The sequence below is a fragment of the Thalassophryne amazonica genome, chromosome 12 (genome assembly GCF_902500255.1).
Source record: "Thalassophryne amazonica chromosome 12, fThaAma1.1, whole genome shotgun sequence".
Taxonomy (NCBI): Eukaryota; Metazoa; Chordata; class Actinopteri; order Batrachoidiformes; family Batrachoididae; genus Thalassophryne; species Thalassophryne amazonica.
Window position 1 is genome coordinate 97,870,672 of NC_047114.1, and position 23,439 is coordinate 97,894,110.

At 41.8% G+C, this 23,439-nt stretch overlaps 1 protein-coding gene across 2 annotated transcripts in view; it reads left to right on the top strand.

The window, feature by feature from the left end:
- LOC117522400 (junctophilin-1-like) overlaps positions 1-23,439 on the top strand; it is a 39,248-nt gene that overhangs the window by 12,150 nt on the left and 3,659 nt on the right. Inside the window, exons 3-6 of one of the 2 annotated variants that reach the window (XM_034183794.1) lie at positions 4,050-4,168; positions 12,638-12,928; positions 18,801-19,114; positions 22,822-22,918. In XM_034183794.1, coding sequence (XP_034039685.1) covers positions 4,050-4,168; positions 12,638-12,928; positions 18,801-19,114; positions 22,822-22,902 — 805 coding nt within the window. In that variant the 3' untranslated portion in view covers positions 22,903-22,918. Of the gene's footprint in view, positions 1-4,049; positions 4,169-12,637; positions 12,929-18,797; positions 19,115-22,821; positions 22,919-23,439 lie in introns of both variants that reach the window. The other variant, XM_034183793.1, reaches the window with a different exon arrangement.

Consider the following 23,439-nt stretch of genomic DNA (forward strand, 5'->3'; position numbering starts at 1 on the left):
CAAATGCTTGCTGATCATTTCTTCTTTGGCAGCATTGCATGAATGAGCCCACAACCCAGTGTTGCCAGATGCAGCTGGTTTCCAGTTCAAAAGCTGTTCAAAAACTGTCACAATGCACACAAAACTGCCCAGAATAATAGTTCTATTGTTTTTGTGAGTGTGTGTGTGTGTGTGTGTTTTTTTGTTTTTCCTCTTCAGTATTTTAACGGTCCAGGTGCTTGGACAGATATATCATAAAATGTAATGCGGCCAAAGCCATATAAATTTAAACCTGCCCAGTCTGGCACACCACACAATTTGTACATACTTGGCAGTCACGGTTTTGGTGAGCGGCACCTTGAAGGGTCTGGAGCTTACCCATGATCCAAAAAAAAAAGCGCAAAAATGGAATGAAACAGCTTAAACAGAATGAAACAGCTTACTGTACGTCGTCTTGCCTTCTAACAAGTTGTCTTATAAAAAGTGCAGACCAGGCAACCCACCTGAAAATGAAAGTAAGGAGCCACGGCCTCTGCTAGAACTCCAACAGATGCTACTTCTGCTTCAAATTTTTACCCTGATGAAGTAAGATCAAGGATGTTTCAAGGTGTACTCACAGGAATACCTTGTTTAAAGACATTCGAACAGGACTGAAGCTGTTAGGACTTTTCTCTCAAAGATTCTTGAGAGGGTAGTTGTAAAACAGCTAACTGATCACCTGCAGAGGAATGGTCTATTTGAAGAGTTTCAGTCAGGTTTTAGAATTCATCATAGTACAGAAACAGCATTAGTGAAGGTTACAAATGATCTTCTTATGGCTTCGGACAGTGGACTTATCTCTGTGCTTGTTCTGTTGGACCTCAGTGCTGCTTTTGATACTGTTGACCATAAAATTTTATTACAGAGATTAGAGCATGTCATAGGTATTAAAGGCACTGCGCTGCGGTGGTTTGAATCATATTTGTCTAATAGATTACAGTTTGTTCATGTAAATGGGGAATCTTCTTCACGGACTAAAGTTAATTATGGAGTTCCACAAGGTTCTGTGCTAGGACCAATTTTATTCACTTTATACATGCTTCCCTTAGGCAGTATTATTAGACAGTATTGCTTAAATTTTCATTGTTACGCAGATGATACCCAGCTTTATCTATCCATGAAACCAGAGGACACACACCAATTAGCTAAACTGCAGGATTGTCTTACAGACATAAAGACATGGATGACCTCTAATTTCCTGCTTTTAAACTCAGATAAAACTGAAGTTATTGTACTTGGCCCCACAAATCTTAGAAGCATGGTCTCTAACCAGATCTTTACTCTGGATGGCATTTCCCTGACCTCTAGTAATACTGTGAGAAATCTTGGAGTCATTTTTGATCAGGATATGTCATTCAAAGCGCATATTAAACAAATATGTAGGACTGCCTTTTTGCATTTACGCAATATCTCTAAAATCAGAAAGGTCTTGTCTCAGAGTGATGCTGAAAAACTAATTCATGCATTTATTTCCTCTAGGCTGGACTATTGTAATTCATTATTATCAGGTTGTCCTAAAAGTTCCCTAAAAAGCCTTCAGTTAATTCAAAATGCTGCAGCTAGAGTACTGACGGGGACTAGCAGGAGAGAGCATATCTCACCCGTGTTGGCCTCTCTTCATTGGCTTCCTGTTAATTCTAGAATAGAATTTAAAATTCTTCTTCTTACTTATAAGGTTTTGAATAATCAGGTCCCATCTTATCTTAGGGACCTCGTAGTACCATATTACCCCATTAGAGCGCTTCGCTCTCAGACTGCAGGCTTACTTGTAGTTCCTAGGGTTTGTAAGAGTAGAATGGGAGGCAGAGCCTTCAGCTTTCAGGCTCCTCTCCTGGTGGAACCAGCTCCCAATTCAGATCAGGGAGACAGATACCCTCTCTACTTTTAAGATTAGGCTTAAAACTTTCCTTTTCGCTAAGGCTTATAGTTAGGGCTGGATCAGGTGACCCTGGACTATCCCTTAGTTATGCTGCTTTAGACGTAGACTGTGAGGGGTTCCCATGATGCACTGTTTCTTTCTCTTTTTGCTCTGTATGCATCACTCCGCATTTAATCATTAGTGATCGATCTCTGCCCCCTTCCACAGCATGTCTTTTTCCTGGTTCTTTCCCTCAGCCCCAACCAGTCTCAGCAGAAGACTGCCCCTCCCTGAGCCTGGTTCTGCTGGAGGTTTCTTCCTGTTAAAAGGGAGTTTTTCCTTCCCACTGTAGCCAAGTGCTTGCTCACAGGGGGTCGTTTTGACCGTTGGGGTTTTTCATAATTATTGTATGGCCTTGCCTTACAATATAAAGCGCCTTGGGGCAACTGTTTGTTGTGATTTGGCGCTATATAAAAAAAAGTTGATTGATTGATTGATTGATTGATTGACTACAAACACCCAGAAGTTACCGCGCACTAGCAATGATTCTGTGAATCCGGATGAAATATTTGAACAGTTTGAAAATTTCACCCCCATTTAAAACCAGTGCTGATGATGGCCATAACTGCTCCATATACCAAGTTTGTTCAAGATGGACAAAGAAGGATCAAGAAGTTACTGTGATGCTTCAACACATTTTCCAATTTGCTTTTTGGGATTAAATGGGAAGGAAGGGCGCTCTGTGGAATAGCCCCATTAGAGCCGTTGCTGTGTCATATTTTGACAAATCTCCTTGAGAAAAGTGAGATTTGTCAAAATATGACACAGCGAGCACGGCCACTCTTCTCTGTGTGAGCCTGATCCTGTCAGTGCTCAGAAGCTAAGCAGAGGGGTCCTAGTTAGTACTTGATGGGAGGTCTGTTAGGAAGACCACGGGCTGTGTGTGTTTCTCCAGGCAAAACCGAAGCTGCGTCAAGAAGGGCATCCGGTGTAAAACCTGTGCCAAATCCCAGTGTGGATCTGTGCTCGATCTTCTGTGGTGACCCCGCTCAAACAGGAGCAGCCGATAGGCAAACAACAACACCTCACTGGGAAAGGAGCGAGAAGTTGATAATGGTGAAAATGGTCATGTTTGGGGTGATTACTGGAGTGACAAAAGCCTCCCTTATGCTAACATGGAATAAGCAAAACTCTCAGCTTCTCTGTTTGACACTTGTGATTGAGATGGATGTGCATGTTGATATGGCAAAGGTTTTGATGTTGATTGACCTTCCTGATTCAGATCCATGTGGAGAATGGAGAACCTGCTGCTGAGGAAACAAGTGCATTAACCACTTGGCCACTACACTGCCCTGCATTTTTAAAATGTTTTTGAATTTTTTTATTATTATTATGTTAAGTAACAGCACACCCTGTGGTGTGCACATGTGCTAATGAGTTCCTGTCTGCTGTTAAACTCATCCCAGGGAAACACAGTGTTGAAAATGAGTCCAGAGGAAAAAAGGTTAGTCTATGGTGTTATTCCTGCTTCAAGAGGCTTTTTTTTTGACAGATATGACTTATACTCAGGTGTAACGTATGAAAAATATGGTTTGTGGAAGTGTATCATCCTCATACATACATACATACATACATACATAGTAGTTAAAACAGTTTTCTCCTGATGAGAGGGTACTCTGTTCAAATGTCCCTGTCAGGACTGCAAATCCTACTCAGGGCCCTTAGAAAAGGTCTTTTACCCCCAGGGAGTTCCTGGTGTGTAGTTGAACCCTGACATCGGTGTGTGAATATGAGGCGTCACGTCCATACGTTTGAAGCATGAAGACACCGATATAAATACAGTCTATTTTATGAACCTGTATTCCTAGCCACAGATACTAGTTTACAAGTGATACACTCTACTTGCGTTAACTGACCGCAAAGACTCAAATTATGTTGCCACTTTATTAACTATATATTGAAGTTTGCGGTGATGCTTTTCTTGTGCTGATGTCAAAAACTGGTTGAGATGGAATCCTGAATTTTATATTGTAGTTATACAGCACAAGGACATCATTTTCCCAAGTTACCCCCCAACGTCACTACAGGGTATGAAGGTAGAGCTCAGGTAAGTCTGGTGGTACCTGGGGATGAGATAAATTCAGTGACTGGATGTTCATACTTGTGGGTACAGGACAAGCCATGCTCGAGTCAAAGCTGAGGCTGCAGACCAGACTGCCCGTTCAGCCAGCCAGGACTCCGACATTGCCAGAAGTGTTGCACGAGAGCTCTCTCCAAGCTTCCATCAGCCTGGTACAGTAACTCCAGCAAGTACAACGCCGCAGACTCCCAACAAACTAAAAAAGCTGTAGAGAATCAAGTCATTCAGGCCCGGGAACAAACTAGTGACTTTGACTGAGCTGGTTGTCCATTGACTGAAAGGTTGGTGAGTTCCCAGCTGTCCTCAGTGCTGACTGACTCCTCAAATAGCTCATGAAGGGAGCATGTTGTGTGGACAGATCACCCACATATAAATGTGGTGAAAGGATGAATCGAGAAAAACAAACTAGGAAGAGATTGTAGAGCAAAGGCAGATTAGTTCACATAAGGCTGAAGAAAACTGGCACATCCATTGTACTTCAGTGGGTAAAACAGGTTTTCACCCATCTCAAAGGTTAACGGGTTCAATACCTTTGAGCAAGATAGTGAAGTCCAACCTGCAGCTTTCTGTGTGTGACAATAACGTGTGTCTGCACGAGCTTGAAACCCCTGGAAACTATGAAAGCAGAAACTGGCAGCCCATAACCCATAACTCTGGGTCATGGGGGGGTGTCCTCCAACCAAAGGCTCAGGGGAACAAACCCACATTTCTCCTTTGCATCAAAGTGTTCTTGACTGCTAGGTCTTTGATTTGCTGTTAACCTGCACATGGCCATGCAGCCATCTGTAGCCTGAAGCAGCCTCCCAAGAGTTCATGAGGGCAGCAGAACTTCAGCAACTGGAAAAAAAAAAAAAACCATCCACCTGACTTCAAACCGCATGAGGCTGGAGACTGGTGCGGTACTTTGTTCCATGCTTAATGTTTTCTTGTGATGGGGTTATCTCCATCAGTCTGGTTTACAGTCTTTAATGTGACCAGGGCTGCACAAATCTGTTCCTGGATTCCACCTGTTCTACTCATACCTGATTATTTCATTCTTGTGTTTCCCAGCTCCTCATTGGCTGAGCACACCTGTCAGAGGTTTAGCAGTGGGTGAAGCAAGTGGAAAACATGTAGGGCAGTAATTATATCAAAAAGTAATGATCAACATCCAACAGTAATTATACTCCAACATGTGCCATGTCTACATTGTGCCAGAACAAATTCAGATTGATTCATCTCATCTGGTTTAACATCTTGGTCCAGAGTCAACTGTTAGAAACTCCAGATGTCTAATCACAAACCCAACTGAGACAGAGCAGATGTGGGCAAAAAAAACATCAACAAAAAAACAAGATAATATTTAATGTACAACAGAACATGAACAGCATATGTACAAGTTATACAAAATAAAATACAGTAAATGTAGTATGTGGTTGTGGAAGTCTATGGCAACATCTGGTGGAGACTGTCTCGCCTTAAAGCCGTTCTGCTTGGATTATCCTGACTCTGGGTGTGACGGAAAGACAAAAGATGACATTGTGAATAACAGAGAGAATTAGGTCCAACAGCAACAGCATTAAAAGAATAGTCCGTGGACAATGGAATGACCTGGACTGTGTCTAGTTGTGAGTCAGATCAATGAAGAAGCAATTTGTGCAGCGTCTTCCTTACCTGGCCATCCTTGGCTTTAGTGGTGAAGATGACGTCCAGAGTTTCTGGGGTTTGTGAGTCTTTCAATGGCTTGGAAAACTTTAGATCTTTTCAAGGAACATAGTGATGTGGCAGTGGTCTTCTGCTGTAGATCGTATAGGAGGCTTTGGGTAATAATCCAACAACCTGACATAGCAAGATCGAGAGTTCCTGCTTAAATAATGATTAGTAACAGGTGTGTGTAGGATGCTGCATTCATGGGGCTCAGGATGAGTCACATCTCTGCTCCATCCTAGACAGTCTGCTGTCAGGCAGAATCCTGACATCAACCAGGTAGGACAGGCACAATTTATTTAATAATCTGTTTATTATAATAATTTATTTATATAACACCAAATCACAGCGTAAGTTCCCCAGAGACACTTCACAAGTGTAAGGTCAAACCTCACCAACCCCCCTGAGCAAGCACGTGGGTAACAGTGGTCAGAAAACACTCCTTTTGACGACTAATTTGAGGAAGAAACCTCAAGCAGACCAGACTCAGAGGGGGACTCACTGCTTAGGCCAAATAAACAATAACAAAGATCAAATAAACAAAGTGCAACAAAGCATTTTCAAGCATACAAAACAAGAATAGAACGGTTATAGTCTGAAGGTTGTCGTCCTTCTGTAAAAACATGTCCTTCATGTTTTTACATTTCCCATCCTAAAGTCTTCCTCAGACAGGTGCTTGAAAAGGTGCTTCTGTCCACCACAATCATCTGCAAAAATAGTACAACGATTGTACCTCAAACAAAGAAAGCAGTGATAATAATAGATAATAGAAACATTTGTCTTTGTATGTGATGTGACTCCACGGAAGTCCAGTGTTTTTCCAATCAAACTTTCCATTTTTTTTTTCCCTTGTTTTTCGGAGCCATCTGGGTTGTATTTCAAGAACATATTTGCCAAAATGATGTATTGTTTGGAAAATTGATTGGAAACATTTTGGATGAGACGCCACAGTAGTAACATCCGAGAGTAAAAAATAAATGTAATGTGCACTCCCACTTATCGAGAGAGATCGTACAGGCAGCAGCCAATGAGACGTCATTACACATTTTACAGTGAAGTCCACGACATTCTGATAACAATCAGTTTGTGTTGAAACTACAAAGCAAATCGTGGATGGAAATGTTCTGCAGTGGGAGACAATTTAAAATGTGACAGTTCAGAATGAATTCATGTGGGCTTGGTTAGAGGAGAAGGACCAACATGGCAAAATGTGTGTGTGTGTGTGTGTTTTAACAACAAAATTTTCTGGGGATGTCCCCCAGACCTTCTTGTGTGCGCTGTGGCCCTACAGGTCTTGCAAGGTCAGGAACAAAATTTTCAGTGTCTTTGTCCCCAAGTACCACTGACATCACTGGAAAGGGAAAGTGAATCAATCAGCCAAAACTACCAGCTGTCAGAATAGCATTTATCACCAGTAAAGTAACAGAATCACAGACAGGATACTAATGTGGTTGCTGGCAGCTAGCCATTTGCTTCACTAAAACACCAAAAATTTAGATATGATGAGGAAGAGACCTGACCCATTATTTCTAAAATAAATAAATAAAATAATTTGGGACAACACGAGTATCTTATTTATTTATTTATTTTTGTGACTTGCAGAAACACACAAAGATTCCAGTGAGCTTGTACTTGTGCAAATGGCAAATAAACATTCTTCTAGTCATATGAAAGAGAGAACATCTGAGTCTTTAATCTGGAATTGAATGTCTGCAGAAAATCAGACTGTTTTATCTCAGCAGACAGACCGTTTCACTGAACGGGTGCATGATAAGAGAACCCTTTGTGGCCTGCTGACTTCTTTTTAACACACAGTAATCCTGCCTCTTCAGTCTTTTGTTCATGGTAATGAGTCATTCATGTCATCTGCAGAGTCGTCAAGGGAGCCATTAGGAGAGGGTCCGTCCCATCATTAGGAGGGACAGCTGCCCTGTCATTAGGAGGGTGCTAACTAGAGCACAATAGGTGCTAATTAGAGCTATTGTTTAGTCACCAGCCTATAGCAGTCTGCCTCTTGGTAGGAGGGGTCTGGTTAGGTTTAAAACGCCAGCTTTTGTGACTTCTTGATTATTCTTCTCTACAAGAGTCAAGACAGAAGTCAGACCACCAGAGCAAGAATTTTAGCTGAGGAAGCTTCTGCGATTTGAAGCGAAACGTCCTCACGTCAAGCAACCCAGTCCAGTCGAAGATTCAAGCTTCTCTACTATGCCTCCTGAGAACACAGAGCACAGGCTGGTATGTAAAGTTTAAATAGGCTAGGGAGGCAATAGTCCATGGAGGGTTTTGTATTTCAGTAACAAAATCTTACAGATAAATCTCATATGGACACGGAGCCAGTGAAAGAAAGACAAAATTGAGGTAAAATGGTGAAACCTTCTGCTCTCTCTGTGCTCTAGCAGCAGCATTTTGAAGCAGTTGGAGCCCTCTGATGCTGGACTGAATTAAGACAGAGAATAGAACATTACAGTAATCCAACCTAGAAGAGACAAAGACATGAATCACAGTCTCTGTGTCGGCCTTGAAAAGGATTATTCAAAGCCACAAAATTACAGAGGTGATAGAAACCGTCACCCCAAGATTACTTGCTTCATCACTGTGATGAATAACGCATGAGTCCAAGGTTAACGTAAGATGGTCAAACTGATGCCTGTGTCTCGCAGGACCAATGACCACTATCTCTTTCTTCTCAGAATTTAAAAGTAAGAAATTGCTGGACAACCAGTTTTCACTGAAGCCAGTTAATTCTTTCATAGCAATAACATGTAATTCCAAAACATTGTAATGGCTGACCAAGAGGTGCTGTATAGAGCAGAATGCCAAATATGGACCTCTGTGGTATGTCATGTTTTACAGGAACAAGATTTGAAGTAACGTTGTTATACAAGACACACTGACAGCGACTAGGTGAGTAAGATGTCAATCACACAAGAACATTGTCAGTCATCTCAAAATAATTCTGAAGCCTATTCAGTAGTGTACGGTGATTTACCATGTCAAATGCTGCACTAAGATCTAACAATAGGACTGTAGTGGTGTCCATCACATGCAGAAGATCATTCACCACTCTAATAAGTGCTGTCTCAGTGGAGTGGTGCATTCCAAATAATGACTCCAGTGGTGTAAAGAGGTTATTTTCAGCAAGATGATGTACATTGTTCTGTGAAACCACCTTTTCCAGAATTTTAGAGCAAAAATGTAGATTCTGTATCTGTAATTTTTCAGTCACCTGGATCTACAGTACATTAGGTTTCTTAAGAATTGAAGAACCAGAAACAGAACCTGACGTTAGGATAAAGGCCACATTCTCGATATAAAAAAATTTCCCTCCATCACATACACTTTTAATCAATTTCCTGCTTTTAAACTCAGATAAAACTGAAGTTATTGTACTTGGCCCCACAAATCTTAGAAACATGGTGTCTAACCAGATCCTTACTCTGGATGGCATTACCCTGACCTCTAGTAATACTGTGAGAAATCTTGGAGTCATTTTTGATCAGGATATGTCATTCAAAGCGCATATTAAACAAATATGTAGGACTGCTTTTTTGCATTCGCGCAATATCTCTAAGTGATGCTTAGAGTGATGCTGAAAAACTAATTCATGCATTTATTTCCTCTAGGCTGGACTATTGTAATTCATTATTATCAGGTTGTCCTAAAAGTTCCCTGAAAAGCCTTCAGTTAATTCAAAATGCTGCAGCTAGAGTACTAACGGGGACTAGAAGGAGAGAGCATATCTCACCCATATTGGCCTCTCTTCATTGGCTTCCTGTTAATTCTAGAATAGAATTTAAAATTCTTCTTCTTACTTATAAGGTTTTGAATAATCAGGTCCCATCTTATCCTAGGGACCTCATAGTACCATATCACCCCAATAGAGCGCTTCGCTCTCAGACTGCAGGCTTACTTGTAGTTCCTAGGGTTTGTAAGAGTAGAATGGGAGGCAGAGCCTTCAGCTTTCAGGCTCCTCTCCTGTGGAACCAGCTCCCAATTCGGATCAGGGAGACAGACACCCTCTCTACTTTTAAGATTAGGCTTAAAACTTTCCTTTTTGCTAAAGCTTATAGTTAGGGCTGGATCAGGTGACCCTGAACCATCCCTTAGTTATGCTGCTATAGACTTAGACTGCTGGGGGGTTCCCATGATGCACTGAGTGTTTCTTTCTCTTTTTGCTCTGTATGCACCACTCTGCATTTAATCATTAGTGATCGATCTCTGCTCCCCTCCACAGCATGTCTTTTTCCTGGTTCTCTCCCTCAGCCCCACCAGTCCCAGCAGAAGACTGCCCCTCCCTGAGCCTGGTTCTGCTGGAGGTTTCTTCCTGTTAAAAGGGAGTTTTTCCTTCCCACTGTTGCCAAGTGCTTGCTCACAGGGGGTCGTTTTGACCGTTGGGGTTTTTCCGTAATTATTGTATGGCCTTGCCTTACAATATAAAGCACCTTGGGGCAACTGTTTGCTGTGATTTGGTGCTATATAAATAAAATTGATTTGATTTGATTTGATACGCTTGTACGGTAGACTACATTGTCACCATAGCAGTTTTCGAGCCTTAGTTTCCCCTCTAAATGTGGATTCCATACACACATTGATAGTAGGCCATACAGGCTCTAATCACCTGCTCCATGGCCTGCTGCAAGGTCTTAATGGTACTCTGTCCCTTTAAAAAATATACCTATGTTCCCAAATAAGATAGGGGAACCTTCAACAGTGGTCATTGCTTGTCCAATTGCACCATCTACTGGCATGAATATGAAAGCCATTTATTTTTTTCAGCCTGACCATATGTGGTGGATTTCCTATATCTCCAGTGGGAATACAAAGTGAATAACCACAGGGAGGAATATCAAAAGCAGAGGGGAACGCTCCCTCGAACAAACAATACCAAATTTAAAGTAGTCAGACTCTGTCATGATTATGATGTAGGTGAAGCAATTATGGACAGTTGGAAAAGGGCTAGAGATGGGGGTGAGAGAGACAGCTTGGAACATGCTGGGTGGGACATCTGGACAGTGGAAGGAAGATGAGACTTTCTGGAATGGAATGAAGAGGATAAAGAGTGGTCCAGATGACATTCCAGGAGAAGGATGCTGAGGATGGAGCCACCAGGCAGGAGGAGAAGAGGGAGGCCAAAGAGGTGGTTTATGGATGTGCTGAGGGAGGACATGCAGATGTTTGGTAAGACAGAGGAAGCTGCAGAGGACAGGGGGAGATGGAAATGATTGATCTGCTGTGGCGCCCCCTAACGGGAGCAACCCAAAGAAAAAGTTTTAAGACCATTTTGCATAACGCGGAACAATACAACGCAAAGTATTCTCCATATTGTGAAACATGTAGTTCTTTGACCATTGTCACTACAGTTTCAAGCTTTTCAAGCTCCCTTGACACTAGTGGAAGATGCTCATCCTTTCTGAGTGAAAAGCTCTTTCAGGTACCCACCAGCCATAGCGACCTCACATTACAACATGTGTGTCACTGTACAGGAGATACCCCTCAGCACCAAACCAGTTGCCACATGCCAAAGTGGAGACTTTTGGTGCAATATGGTGGTTTCTTCTTTTCCAGGGTTGAGGATCCAAATGTTGTCTTCATAGTGCATGTCATCCTTTGATGGAAGGCAGCAGTGGACTTACTCGCATGATGTGCAGAAAAAATGGTGTTGCTGGCTGGAGTTCCAGTCCTGCTATCCCAGGTGGAGTACCCTAGCAGTTGTAAAACATCAGGGGGATCAGGGCCTACATTTGTCCTGGCTGCTACAGATTGGATTGCTCTAGGTTTGGAAGTTGTTCCATAAGGTAGCGGATGAAGCGACGTATGCCGCCTTACCCGGTTTAAAAATGAGTAGATAAACGTGAATATCTGGAAACCTGAGTGGAATCAACTGGATGATTTGTCCTGGTGAAGGCTGGAATCTAAATGAAGCATTCAAAATGTAACTATAGGATTCAACTTTTTTTTATCTCTTTTCATACAACAAGGGTCTAGGCCAACAACAGGTGCTCTTTTGACTTGGTCTTTGGAGTAAGCGTGCTGTCTTACTGTATGGTTTTCAGACGTGGACTCTAACCAGTGACTTAAGGTGACGACTGGATGTCTTTGGCACCGGGTCTCTTCAGAGGATCCTTGGGTTCTGCTTGGATGACTTTGTGTCAAATGAGTGGTTACTTTGGGAGACTCACATGAGGAGGATCACTTGCGTTGTGAACGAACATCAGTTTTGACGTTTTATCCATGTTCAGTGTTTCTCTGTTCATGATCCAGTTTGCAGGTGCCTGAGTGTCGAGGACCTCAGTGGCTGTAGAAGACCAAGGAGACACCCGCATTTCACCTTGACTGCAGCAGACAGACTGTTACTTTAGGGGTGTGGGGATGGACCGGTTGTCCGCATGGGTGGCTGCCATCCAGGACCCAAGGCGGTTCTGATGTTTCATGGAAAAGGCCGCACCATCGCATCCTCCCAGACTTGACTTAACTTTACAGATTTTTTTCAACTTGAGGGTCTTGGGTTGTGCTTCTCATCGTTGCTCATCCTTGGGTAGGATGATGCTGACTGGGGTCACCTCATTGATTGACTAATGAAGTCACCTTGATGACTGCTGAAACAAGACTAAACACAAAGATGAGTTGTTTTTGACTGTATGATACCTGGATGACTGAGCAAAGTCAAAAGTCAAAGTGTCTTTATTAGTCTCCGTAAGGAGAAATTTTCTTTGGACAGAGGAGTCTGCTGCACAACACATCCGACACACACCACCCAAGCATCAAAATCAACCACATAATAGATCAAAATTAAAATACCAATACATAATCAACAAGAACAATATTAGCATCTTAGTGCAAATTCAGCCTCTTCACCCACACGTGTAACACCATAGTCTCTGAGCAGGCTAATTAAAAAAAATAGAGACAAATTAAGAACCTTCTTGTCTTTCCAGGTCCTGACTACATACGTCAGAAGTATTATGACCCCCTAGAGGTGAAGGAACTTTCTGAAGAGGACAAAATCGACAAATCTCCAACAGAGAGTCCTCATTTCTACCGGAAAGGTACCACACCAACTCAGTCTCCATCTCAGAGTCCAGGTGCCAGTCCTGATGCCAGTCCTGGTCCCTCTCCCTCTACGACAAAGAAGACCTTTTTTCTGAGTAAAACCCCTGTTCCTGATGTTCCTGTGAAGCCTGAAGGAAAGGAGATCAGAACCTCAAAAACGGAGTCTTTACCTGCAGGTAAAATGGGTGAAGATTTGTTCATTGTGAAGTAAAAAAGTAAGAGACACAACTTTGCAGTGGATCTGAACCAACTACCCATAAACAGGACAGAGATTGCTGTGTATGAAAACATTGAAAACACATCTCGTTGGCTTTTAATTAAGATTTCAACTTGTTATCCTTTATTAATCTAATGTCCTTGTTTCTTTTCATCAATGCTCTGGCCACAGACGTCAGAGCCCATGGGTTTTATCCTTCTGGTACTGCCTCTCATGCCGGAGGTCATTAGTTTGCATCCTGAGTGGAGAAACACACACAGAACGCAGAGGTTAAACTAGCACCACCTCTTTTCCTTTAGATCATCCCATCCTGTTCCAGTTTACCTCAGCTTTTCTCCTGCATTCTCGTTCTGCTCGTGCTTGACCTTCACAGTGACCCATCACAGACACGGTCTTTCGCACATTCTTGGATATCTGTCTTACTTTTGTTGTGGATGTCAAAATCCACCCCCTTGTCCGTGTTCTGATACATCGGTAATGAATGGAATGGGGGATTGGCTGTTGGGGTGAAATATGGTAGGAAGGAACCTTGTGTGCCCTGTGGCTGCAATGGTAACCATGAAGGCCCAACAGGAATCCTGAACACAAGATGGCGGACGGGCATCTAGTGAGACAGGAAGTCCTATAAGGGGGCTCAGGTGGAGGAACTGATAGCTGGTAACCCAATGGCTGTGAAGGCAGATGAAGTCTGTAGCAGGCGCTCAGACCCTGATTTCCTGGGATGTCAAGAACTGTGTGCTTGTTGGCGTACAACATTATTTCCTTGTTGGACAAACTCATGTACAGGCATCTCTAGTACAACCCTGGATTTAGATTGTCTACACTGTACTGCACACTCACAAATCTTTTGGCAATCAGCAAAGAGTGACAGGGGCAGGATTGTGAATCTGGAAGCCCTTAGCTTTGACTTGGCACAGAAGCGGTAGATGTGTGATTTAGACCCTTGGAAGAAGCAGGAAGGTTTTTTTTCTGCAGCTGTATCTGCAACTGAACAGCCGTATTTAGGATCTACTCTGCTCACCCTGAATAGGGAGAGTGCTAGAAAAGGTGCCGTAAACATAGTATGCTTCACCTTAACCTGTCTGGATTACTGTGTCCATTGGGTCACCAGATCTGCATGAACCCATCCTCAAAATCTGGACTTAAGAACAAATCAATCAATCAATCAATTTTTTTATATAGCGCCAAATCACAACAAACAGTTGCCCCAAGGCGCTTTATATTGTAAGGCAAGGCCATACAATAATTATGTAAAACCCCAACGGTCAAAACGACCCCCTGTGAGCAAGCACTTGGCTACAGTGGGAAGGAAAAACTCCCTTTTAACAGGAAGAAACCTCCAACAGAACCAGGCTCAGGGAGGGGCAGTCTTCTGCTGGGACTGGTTGGGGCTGAGGGAGAGAACCAGGAAAAAGACATGCTGTGGAGGGGAGCAGAGATCAATCACTAATGATTAAATGCAGAGTGGTGCATACAGAGCAAAAAGAGAAAGAAACAGTGCATCATGGGAACCCCCCAGCAGTCTACGTCTATAGCAGCATAACTAAGGGATGGTTCAGGGTCACCTGATCCAGCCCTAACTATAAGCTTTAGCAAAAAGGAAAGTTTTAAGCCTAATCTTAAAAGTAGAGAGGGTGTCTGTCTCCCTGATCTGAATTGGGAGCTGGTTCCACAGGAGAGGAGCCTGAAAGCTGAAGGCTCTGCCTCCCATTCTACTCTTACAAACCCTAGGAACTACAAGTAAGCCCGCAGTCTGAGAGCGAAGCGCTCTAATGGGGTAATATGGTACTACGAGGTCCCTAAGATAAGATGGGACCTGATTATTCAAAACCTTATAAGTAAGAAGAAGAATTTTAAATTCTATTCTAGAATTAACAGGAAGCCAATGAAGAGAGGCCAATATGGGTGAGATATGCTCTCTCCTTCTAGTCCCCGTCAGTACTGTAGCTGCAGCATTTTGAATTAACTGAAGGCTTTTTAGGGAACTTTTAGGACAACCTGATAATAATGAATTACAATAGTCCAGCCTAGAGGAAATAAATGCATGAGTTAGTTTTTCAGCATCACTCTGAGACAAGACCTTTCTGATTTTAGAGATATTGCGTAAATGCAAAAAAGCAGTCCTACATATTTGTTTAAGATGCGCTTTGAATGACATATCCTGATCAAAAATGACTCCAAGATTTCTCACAGTATTACTAGAGGTCAGGGTAATGCCATCCAGAGTAAGGATCTGGTTAGACACCATGTTTCTAAGATTTGTGGGGCCAAGTACAATAACTTCAGTTTTATCTGAGTTTAAAAGCAGGAAATTAGAGGTCATCCATGTCTTTGTCTGTAAGACAGTCCTGCAGTTTAGCTAATTGGTGTGTGTCCTCTGGCTTCATGGATAGATAAAGCTGGGTATCATCTGCGTAACAATGAAAATTTAAGCAATACCGTCTAATAATACTGCCTAAGGGAAGCATGTATAAAGTGAATAAAATTGGTCCTAGCACAGAACCTTGTGGAACTCCATAATTAACTTTAGTCTGTGAAGAAGATTCCCCATTTACATGAACAAATTGTAATCTATTAGACAAATATGATTCAAACCACCGCAGCGCAGTGCCTTTAATACCTATGGCATGCTCTAATCTCTGTAATAAAATTTTATGGTCAACAGTATCAAAAGCAGCACTGAGGTCTAACAGAACAAGCACAGAGATGAGTCCACTGTCCGAGGCCATAAGAAGATCATTTGTAACCTTCACTAATGCTGTTTCTGTACTATGATGAATTCTAAAACCTGACTGAAACTCTTCAAATAGACCATTCCTCTGCAGATGATCAGTTAGCTGTTTTACAACTACCCTTTCAAGAATTTTTGAGAGAAAAGGAAGGTTGGAGATTGGCCTATAATTAGCTAAGATAGCTGGGTCAAGTGATGGCTTTTTAAGTAATGGTTTAATTACTGCCACCTTAAAAGCCTGTGGTACATAGCCAACTAATAAAGATAGATTGATCATATTTAAGATCGAAGCATTAAATAATGGTAGGGCTTCCTTGAGCAGCCTGGTAGGAATGGGGTCTAATCAACATGTTGATGGTTTGGATGAAGTAACTAATGAAAATAACTCAGACAGAACAATCGGAGAGAAAGAGTCTAACCAAATACCGACATCACTGAAAGCAGCCAAAGATAACGATACGTCTTTGGGATGGTTATGAGTAATTTTTTCTCTAATAGTTAAAATTTTGTTAGCAAAGAAAGTCATGAAGTCATTACTAGTTAAAGTTAATGGAATACTCAGCTCAATAGAGCTCTGACTCTTTGTCAGCCTGGCTACAGTGCTGAAAAGAAACCTGGGGTTGTTCTTATTTTCTTCAATTAGTGATGAGTAGAAAGATGTCCTAGCTTTACGGAGGGCTTTTTTATAGAGCAACAGACTCTTTTTCCAGGCTAAGTGAAGATCTTCTAAATTAGTGAGACGCCATTTCCTCTCCAACTTACGGGTTATCTGCTTTAAGCTACAAGTTTGTGAGTTATACCACGGAGTCAGGCACTTCTGATTTAAAGCTCTCTTTTTTAGAGGAGCTACAGCATCCAAAGTTGTCTTCAATGAGGATGTAAAACTATTGACAAGATACTCTATCTCACTTACAGAGTTTAGGTAGCTACTCTGCACTGTGTTGGTATATGGCATTAGAGAACATAAAGAAGGAATCATATCCTTAAACCTAGTTACAGCGCTTTCTGAAAGACTTCTAGTGTAATGAAACTTATTCCCTACTGCTGGGTAGTCCATCAGAGTAAATGTAAATGTTATTAAGAAATGATCAGACAGAAGGGAGTTTTCAGGGAATACTGTTAAGTCTTCTATTTCCATACCATAAGTCAGAACAAGATCTAAGATATGATTAAAGTGGTGGGTGGACTCATTTACTTTTTGAGCAAAGCCAATAGAGTCTAATAATAGATTAAATGCAGTGTTGAGGCTGTCATTCTCAGCATCTGTGTGGATGTTAAAATCGCCCACTATAATTATCTTATCTGAGCTAAGCACTAAGTCAGACAAAAGGTCTGAAAATTCACAGAGAAACTCACAGTAACGACCAGGTGGACGATAGATAATAACAAATAAAACTGGTTTTTGGGACTTCCAATTTGGATGGACAAGACTAAGAGTCAAGCTTTCAAATGAATTAAAGCTCTGTCTGGGTTTTTGATTAATTAATAAGCTGGAATGGAAGATTTCTGCTAATCCTCCACCTCGGCCCGTGCTACGAGCATTCTGGCAGTTAGTGTGACTCGGGGGTGTTGACTCATTTAAACTAACATATTCATCCTGCTGTAACCAGGTTTCTGTAAGGCAGAATAAATCAATATGTTGATCAATTATTATATCATTTACTAACAGGGACTTAGAAGAGAGAGACCTAATGTTTAATAGACCACATTTAACTGTTTTAGTCTGTGGTGCAGTTGAAGGTGCTATATTATTTTTTCTTTTTGAATGTTTATGCTTAAATAGATTTTTGCTGGTTATTGGTGGTCTGGGAGCAGGCACTGTCTCTACGGGGATGGGGTAATGAGGGGATGGCAGGGGGAGAGAAGCTGCAGAGAGGTGTGTAAGACTACAACTCTGCTTCCTGGTCCCAACCCTGGATAGTCACGGTTTGGAGGATTTAAGAAAATTGGCCAGATTTCTAGAAATGAGAGCTGCTCCATCCAAAGTGGGATGGATGCCGTCTCTCCTAACAAGACCAGGTTTTCCCCAGAAGCTTTGCCAATTATCTATGAAGCCCACCTCATTTTTTGGACACCACTCAGACAGCCAGCAATTCAAGGAGAACATGCGGCTAAACAAATACCAGCAGACTTGAAAGACTCTGTGATTGTCAACATCTGCAAGTGTAAAGGAGACAATTCTGACTGTGGAAAAGATGTATGTAAACTTATGTACAGTAGCTTTAACTTTGTGAGGCAGAGTGCTGCGTCAGGTGCAGAACCACCACGAGAGAGTGTAAATGTAAATTTTCTCTTTTCATCAAACGCTGTTGAATTGGATTACAGTTCTTGTTATTTGTGTTGGATGATGTTACCGTACCTGCAGCTCCTTAAGTGGGGTTTTCCAGACCCCACGGGGCGCCTTGTATGGCAGCAGCCTGACATCGAGGTGAATGTGAGGCATTGATGTGTAAAGCGCTCTGAATGTCTGATGCAGATGGAAAAGTGCTTTATAAATACAGTCCATTTACCACAGCCTTCAATATTTTACGGTTTGTTTAATTTTGGTCAAATGATGACATCTCGTGAAACATCACTGTACAGATTTAGACTCATCACAGGCAGCGTCACTACTCGGAGAACCTCTCGTCTGTGAAATCTTACTCTCATGAAATGTTGACATTGTGTGCATAAACTCGCACAGATGACGGGGACGGCGGTTCACAAATGGGGATTGGTACACTGTTCAGTTCATGTTTCAGGTGAAATCTCTTATTGCGTTTAAGGATGAATTTGGGAGCTTTTGGAACCAGAGTTGATTAAATGGGCAAACCATTATTACATCATCACCCGACTTCTGGTAAATATATGCGGAAAAATGGAAAATGTTAATTCCATGAATTGAAATTGAGAATTCAGTTAAAATTTGATCAATTGTTCTGCCTTAGCCAAGGAGCCAGCTGACCTCCATTTGTTCCTGGCCACACGGTGGTTGCTGTCCTGTTTTTACTCTAGTGTGACTGAGTCTTTGAGTCCTTGAAATGGAAAACATTGTGTATGTCAGTCTTCACACACTCATTGTGCCTGTCTTTGTCACTATTTTGTGTTTTCTACACAACAGAATTCATAAAATCAGAACCCCAGCCTTTGTTGAAACAGGACGTGAGACCGCAAGAAGTCAGACCAGTCAGCGGTTCCTCCACCGATGGCCAGATCCAGTCTCTGTACCACGATTACCATATTGAGACTGATGTCAAGGTTCTTCCACAGCAGGATGATCTTCACCCATCGGGTCCTGCTAAAGTGTGCCGAGTTGCTTCTGCGACTCCACGACAAGACGCTGTCCAGGTGCTGGAGTCTGCAAAGCCAAAGAGTCTTGTGGAAACCAAGAAACCCAGTGTTGAGGTGACCTCTGATTTCCAAGAGGAGGAACCGGTGAGTTCTTACAGATCTACAAACCAAGTGTGTGATTGTGAATTCAGCTTCAGTGTGTCAGTGACGTTTGTGGGGTCCCAGGGTTTGGGTTACCCAAGGCTATTCCCAGGTGGACTTAAAACCAAAGTACCTGTAATGTGATTTTACAAAATTTACAGTGAACATCCTGCCTCCTCCTGCTCTCATTTGTCTGGGCTTCAGACCAGCCTGCAGAATATCCTGGTTGCACAACCCATGTGGCCAAGTTAAAGACCTGTTACATGAGTGGATCTTATACGTAAATATTAGCTACTTAACCCTCGGTCCCACCGAATAATAAGCCATGAATAATGAACCACACATGAGTGTGTCAGTGATTATTAGAAGAATGATCCACATTTTAAACCGTCACATATCCGCTAATAAGGTGTCTCTATGTGCCTCTCTGTACCTCACATGTGCCACGTATCAGCCTCTAGTGAGCCACGACCGACCTGTAATTTGAGCCCCGTCCAGCCTCGAGTGGCTCATGTTGCCGCATATGATCCATTTAGTGCCATATAACGCAATGTTGGTGCACGTTTAAGTATGGGTTTGGTCCAAACCTCCAGCCCTCCCACACCTGGTCCCTTTAAAGCGTGGGTTTTCAATTCACAGCATCCATTCAAGATGTCACATTTTTTAAACACAGTCCAAAAATAGATGCTCCAGTACAGTCTGGCTGGTGTGCACATCCGTGCCCCAGGCTGCTGTCCACCTGTGCTCCAGAGTCATTAAAATGCACTAAACTGGCTAGAACTGAACCACGGGTTCCTGGACAGTTGCCTCTGCGCTTCCTCTCACTGGTTTTATTTCTTTTGGCACCATGATTGAACTTTTGACTTTGTGTTCGTCCGTTAATGTCTGCAAAATCACTCTTTTGTGAGCTGGCATCGTGCTTAAATGCTGGTTTTGAGCATGAGTGTCAGTGCGCACACACAGCAGAGCTCCTGATCCATTAACAAGATATTAAATCTATCATAGACATACTTTTACAGCTGATTATATAGAATGAATGAACATCCAACTGTTTTACCAAGCTATTAAAATAAAAACATTACGAATAATTACCTTTTAGCTGCTTCAGATTCGTTCTCCACTTCATGGTGCAGGAGAGGGAGATAAAAAAGCACATGGAATTAATTGTGTACACAAGAAGGCTGAGCCGCTCCAAAAATGGCCTCTCCCGGTCCTCGTAGCTGCCGGGCGCTCAGATAATGGGTTTTTACAGCCTCATCCACACGACACACATGCCTCTATAATCGTTCTTAGGCCTCATAGTAACTTGTACACAAACTGCCCCACGCTGTTGTTGCTAAATTTTGAACATCTTGAAATTCGCTCCACACTCAGAGATGAGCCTCGTTAACTCAATATTCTGCCTCTCGGAGTCAGTATTCTCCTACAATAGTTGAATACCTCCTTTTGTAGCAAAAAACAAACAAAAAAACATGCTGCATGGCTCATTATTCATCCTTCATTATTTGTTGCGACCAGGGCTTTAGCTCTAAAAATTATTCCTGGGATTATTGTCTGTGACAGAATTAATAGAGTAACTGCACATCTGAAGTTGCTTTGTATAGTTGCCTTCTATAGTTGATTAGACTCTTTCTCGATCTGTTTTTTTATTTATCTACTTCTGTTGTTCAATGTATTGTTCATGTATCTGTTTCTGAAGCTCACTGGACTCTATGTATTTGGTTTTGTCATTGACTGGACTCTATGTATTTGGTTTTGTCATTGGCTGGACTCTTGTGTATTTGGTTTTGTCATTGACTGGACTCTTATGTATTTGGTTTTGTCATTGACTGGACTCTTGTGTATTTGGTTTTGTCATTGACTGGACTCTTATGTATTTGGTTTTGTCATTGACTGGACTCTTGTGTATTTGGTTTTGTCATTGACTGGACTCTATGTATTTGGTTTTGTCATTGACTGGACTCTTATGTATTTGGTTTTGTCATTGGCTGGACTCTTGTGTATTTGGTTTTGTCATTGACTGGACTCTTATGTATTTGGTTTTGTCATTGGCTGGACTCTTATGTATTTGGTTTTGTCATTGGCTGGACTCTTATGTATTTGGTTTTGTCATTGACTGGACTCTTATGTATTTGGTTTTGTCATTGACTGGACTCTTATGTATTTGGTTTTGTCATTGGCTGGACTCTTGTGTATTTGGTTTTGTCATTGACTGGACTCTTATGTATTTGGTTTTGTCATTGGCTGGACTCTTGTGTATTTGGTTTTGTCATTGGCTGGACTCTTGTGTATTTGGTTTTGTCATTGGCTGGACTCTTGTGTATTTGGTTTTGTCATTGACTGGACTCTTATGTATTTGGTTTTGTCATTGGCTGGACTCTTATGTATTTGGTTTTGTCATTGGCTGGACTCTTGTGTATTTGGTTTTGTCATTGACTGGACTCTTATGTATTTGGTTTTGTCATTGGCTGGACTCTTATGTATTTGGTTTTGTCATTGGCTGGACTCTTATGTATTTGGTTTTGTCATTGACTGGACTCTTATGTATTTGGTTTTGTCATTGGCTGGACTCTTGTGTATTTGGTTTTGTCATTGACTGGACTCTTATGTATTTGGTTTTGTCATTGACTGGACTCTATGTATTTGGTTTTGTCATTGGCTGGACTCTTGTGTATTTGGTTTTGTCATTGGCTGGACTCTGTGTATTTGGTTTTGTCATTGGCTGGACTCTATGTATTTGGTTTTGTCATTGGCTGGACTCTGTGTATTTGGTTTTGTCATTGGCTGGACTCTATGTATTTGGTTTTGTCATTGGCTGGACTGTACCTGGATTTGGTTTTGTCATTGGCTGGACTCTACCTGGATTTGCAGTTGACTGGACTCTCTATGTATCTGAGTCTGTAGTTGACCGGACTGTTTATAGATCTGGTTTTGTTCTTGACTAGATTTTTATTGAACTGAGGCTCCTCTGGCCTCAGGCCCACTGCTTGACCACTATGCATCACCTCCCCACTGACTGAACTCTTTCTGCATCTGGTTTTGTAGTTGACTGGACTCTTGATGTGTCTAGGTCTGTAGTTGACTGGACTCTTTTTATAGCTCTGGTTTTGTAGTTGACTGGACTCTTTTTATAGATCTGGTTTTGTAGTTGACTGGACTCTTGATGTGTCTAATTCTGTCATAGACTTGATTCTTTTTTATCTGATTTGGTCACTGACTGGACTCTTGATGTATCTAGGTCTGTAGTTGACTGGACTCTTTTTATAGCTCTGGTTTTGTAGTTGACTGGACTCTTTTTATAGATCTGGTTTTGTAGTTGACTGAACTCTTTTTATAGCTCTGGTTTTGTAGTTGACTGGACTCTTTTTATAGATCTGGTTTTGTAGTTGACTGAACTCTTTTTATAGATCTGGTTTTGTAGTTGACTGGACTCTTTTTATAGATCTGGTTTTGTAGTTGACTGGACTCTTTTTATAGATCTGGTTTTGTAGTTGACTGAACTCTTTTTATAGATCTGGTTTTGTAGTTGACTGGACTCTTTTTATAGCTCTGGTTTTGTAGTTGACTGGACTCTTTTTATAGATCTGGTTTTGTAGTTGACTGGACTCTTTAAGTATTTGGTCTACTACACAATGTTTGTTTCTAGATCTGGTACTTTGTAGGTTGACTCTACATCCTCTTTTAATAACTAAACTGTTGTGCTTCCACAGGGCTCTAACTCCATTGTGGTGGTTCTTGTCATGCTGTTGAACGTTGGTCTGGCAATCATTTTTGTCCATTTTCTCACATGACCAAATGTGAAATCAGGTGCGTTTATATCAATTCTTGTTTTACTTTTTTTTGTGTTGACTTGTAATCAGTTTGCAGACTTTAGAATATGAAACAGTGTTTCACCTCCTGAAAATGTCCATGACCACAGTAAAAACCCTTCCATTTAGGTCTTGGATTTATTTACAGGCGGTGCTCATATGTAGATTTTTGGTGTTGGACTTCTGCCGCTCATCTTCGAACAGCTCTCAGAGTCTTTCCTCTGGGCGCCATGTGACAATGTTGCGTTCCAGAATAAATAAATTCCAACTGGGACTCTGTGACTCAATCCATTATCCCCAACTCCAGAGAGATCTGAGACTCCAGCATCAGGCCGTCACGATAATCTGCTGTCCTACAAATAGAGGAGTTTTCTGGGTGAAACTGAAAGAAGTACAATCCGTAACAGATGATGTCACCAGTGCTGGATGGTTAAAGTTTATGAAGCCAGTCCCTGAGCAGTAAATGCTGGATTTCTCTCCCATGTTTGTGTTTGATGACAGATTGACATGGCTGTCAGT